This window comes from Condylura cristata, unplaced genomic scaffold (assembly GCF_000260355.1).
Source record: "Condylura cristata isolate star-nosed mole 26May11 unplaced genomic scaffold, ConCri1.0 scaffold00081, whole genome shotgun sequence".
Taxonomy (NCBI): domain Eukaryota; kingdom Metazoa; phylum Chordata; class Mammalia; order Eulipotyphla; family Talpidae; genus Condylura; species Condylura cristata.
Genome location: NW_004567182.1, coordinates 229,370 through 230,850, shown reverse-complemented (window position 1 = coordinate 230,850; position 1,481 = coordinate 229,370). Strand labels below are relative to the sequence as shown.

General features: G+C 72.7%; 1 protein-coding gene across 1 annotated transcript in view; it reads left to right on the top strand.

The window, feature by feature from the left end:
- The window catches only part of MCF2L (MCF.2 cell line derived transforming sequence-like), a gene marked incomplete at its 5' end in the record, with an annotated part of 21,473 nt that overhangs the window by 13,163 nt on the left and 6,829 nt on the right, over positions 1 to 1,481 (top strand). Inside the window, 3 exons of the mRNA XM_012734873.1 lie at positions 435 to 696; positions 873 to 988; positions 1,352 to 1,475. Of these exons, the coding sequence (XP_012590327.1) occupies positions 435 to 696; positions 873 to 988; positions 1,352 to 1,475 (502 nt within the window). The remainder of the gene's footprint in view (positions 1 to 434; positions 697 to 872; positions 989 to 1,351; positions 1,476 to 1,481) is intronic.

The following is a 1,481-nucleotide window of genomic DNA, read 5'->3' as shown; positions in this document are numbered from 1 at the left end:
GCTGGAGCCCACGGCCTGCCACGCTGCCCACAGCTCCCGCTCTGCACATCACCCACTCGGGCTGCGGGGTGCAGGGAGGGGCCTCCCCACCGGGGCCGGGGCCACGGCGCCTCCGCAGGGAGTGGCCTGCCTGCCCGCCAGGGCCTGGCTTTGAGCAGAGAGGAAGGTGCCCAGGGCTCAGAGAGCCGATTTTGTGCACCTGTGTGAGGGGGCGGGGCGGGCGGGCACGGGCGCAGGGCGGGCGAGGGCGCCAGCTTGCACAGGCCCCTGGTGCTGTCCGCAGAGGCCTTGCTGGGCCCGCCAGGCCGAGTGTTGGGGTGCAGATGTGAGCGGGAGGCTGCAGGTTCCACGCTGCACCCCGTGGTTCCCTGGGGCCTCAGAGTACGTGGGCGCTTGGGGTGGAGAAGCCCGGGCCGGTGCCCTGACAGCAGCTGAGTCAAGACGGGGCTGCTGGCCACGCAGGCGGCCACAGTCGGCTTCACTGGACCCAGGCTGCGCTTGGCTGTGCGCACGCCGGGCAGGGCCCCGCGGGGCCAGGGCCCTGGTCCGTGGCATGAGCCGGCCACTGTGGTGCTGGCTGGGCCTCGTGGGGGTGGGGGCGGGCGCCGCCTGACAGCTGTGCGCCCCAGGCACGTCATGACAGAACTCCTGGACACGGAACGCGTCTATGTGGACGAGCTGCTGTGTGTGCTGGAGGTGAGCTGCCCGGCGGGGGGCTGGTGAGGGGTCGGGGTGCCCTGCCCTGCCCTACCTCGCTCAGGGGTGCAGCAGGTGGATGACTCTGGGGCTCGGTGGCCCGCGGGGCCCGCAGGCGCCACGCCAGACACGGCGGCCAGCGATGGGGTTCCCTCCCCTGAGCCCGCTGCCCGCAGGGTTACGCGGCCGAGATGGACAGCCCGCTGATGGCACACCTGCTGGCGGCCGGCCTCCAGGGCAAGAAGGACGTGCTCTTCGGGAACATGGAGGAGATCTACCACTTCCACCACCGGTGGGCTGCCTGGCGGCTCGGGGCCGCCCCCGGCACACTGCCCTGTCAGCGTCCACCTACCGATGAGGGAGGCCTGGCTCTGGCTGACCCCCGCCCGGGGCCTCGGCCTGGCGCTGGGCCCTGGCAGCAGGAGGTGGAGGCGGGTCCGAACATACCCTGCAGCCACCCCAAGTCAGAAATGGGGTGGGACTGGCGTGCATGGGGAATCCCAGCCCTGGGGCTATGCCCACCCGGCCCCAGCACCCCGCACCCCGGAACCAGCGGGCGCAGGCCTGGGTTGGCGTCAGGCCTGCGTGGAGGCCGAGGGCCCGCTGGGGGGGCCGAGCCGTGCTGACGCCCCCTCTGCTGACCCCCTCTGCCCAGGATATTCCTGAGGGAGCTGGAGAACTACCTGGACTGCCCAGAGCTGGTGGGCAGGTGCTTCCTGGACAGGGTGTGTACCTCCTCGCCGGCCGGCGCGGGCCGCCCCCTGGCGGGCTGGTGGGCTGTGCCG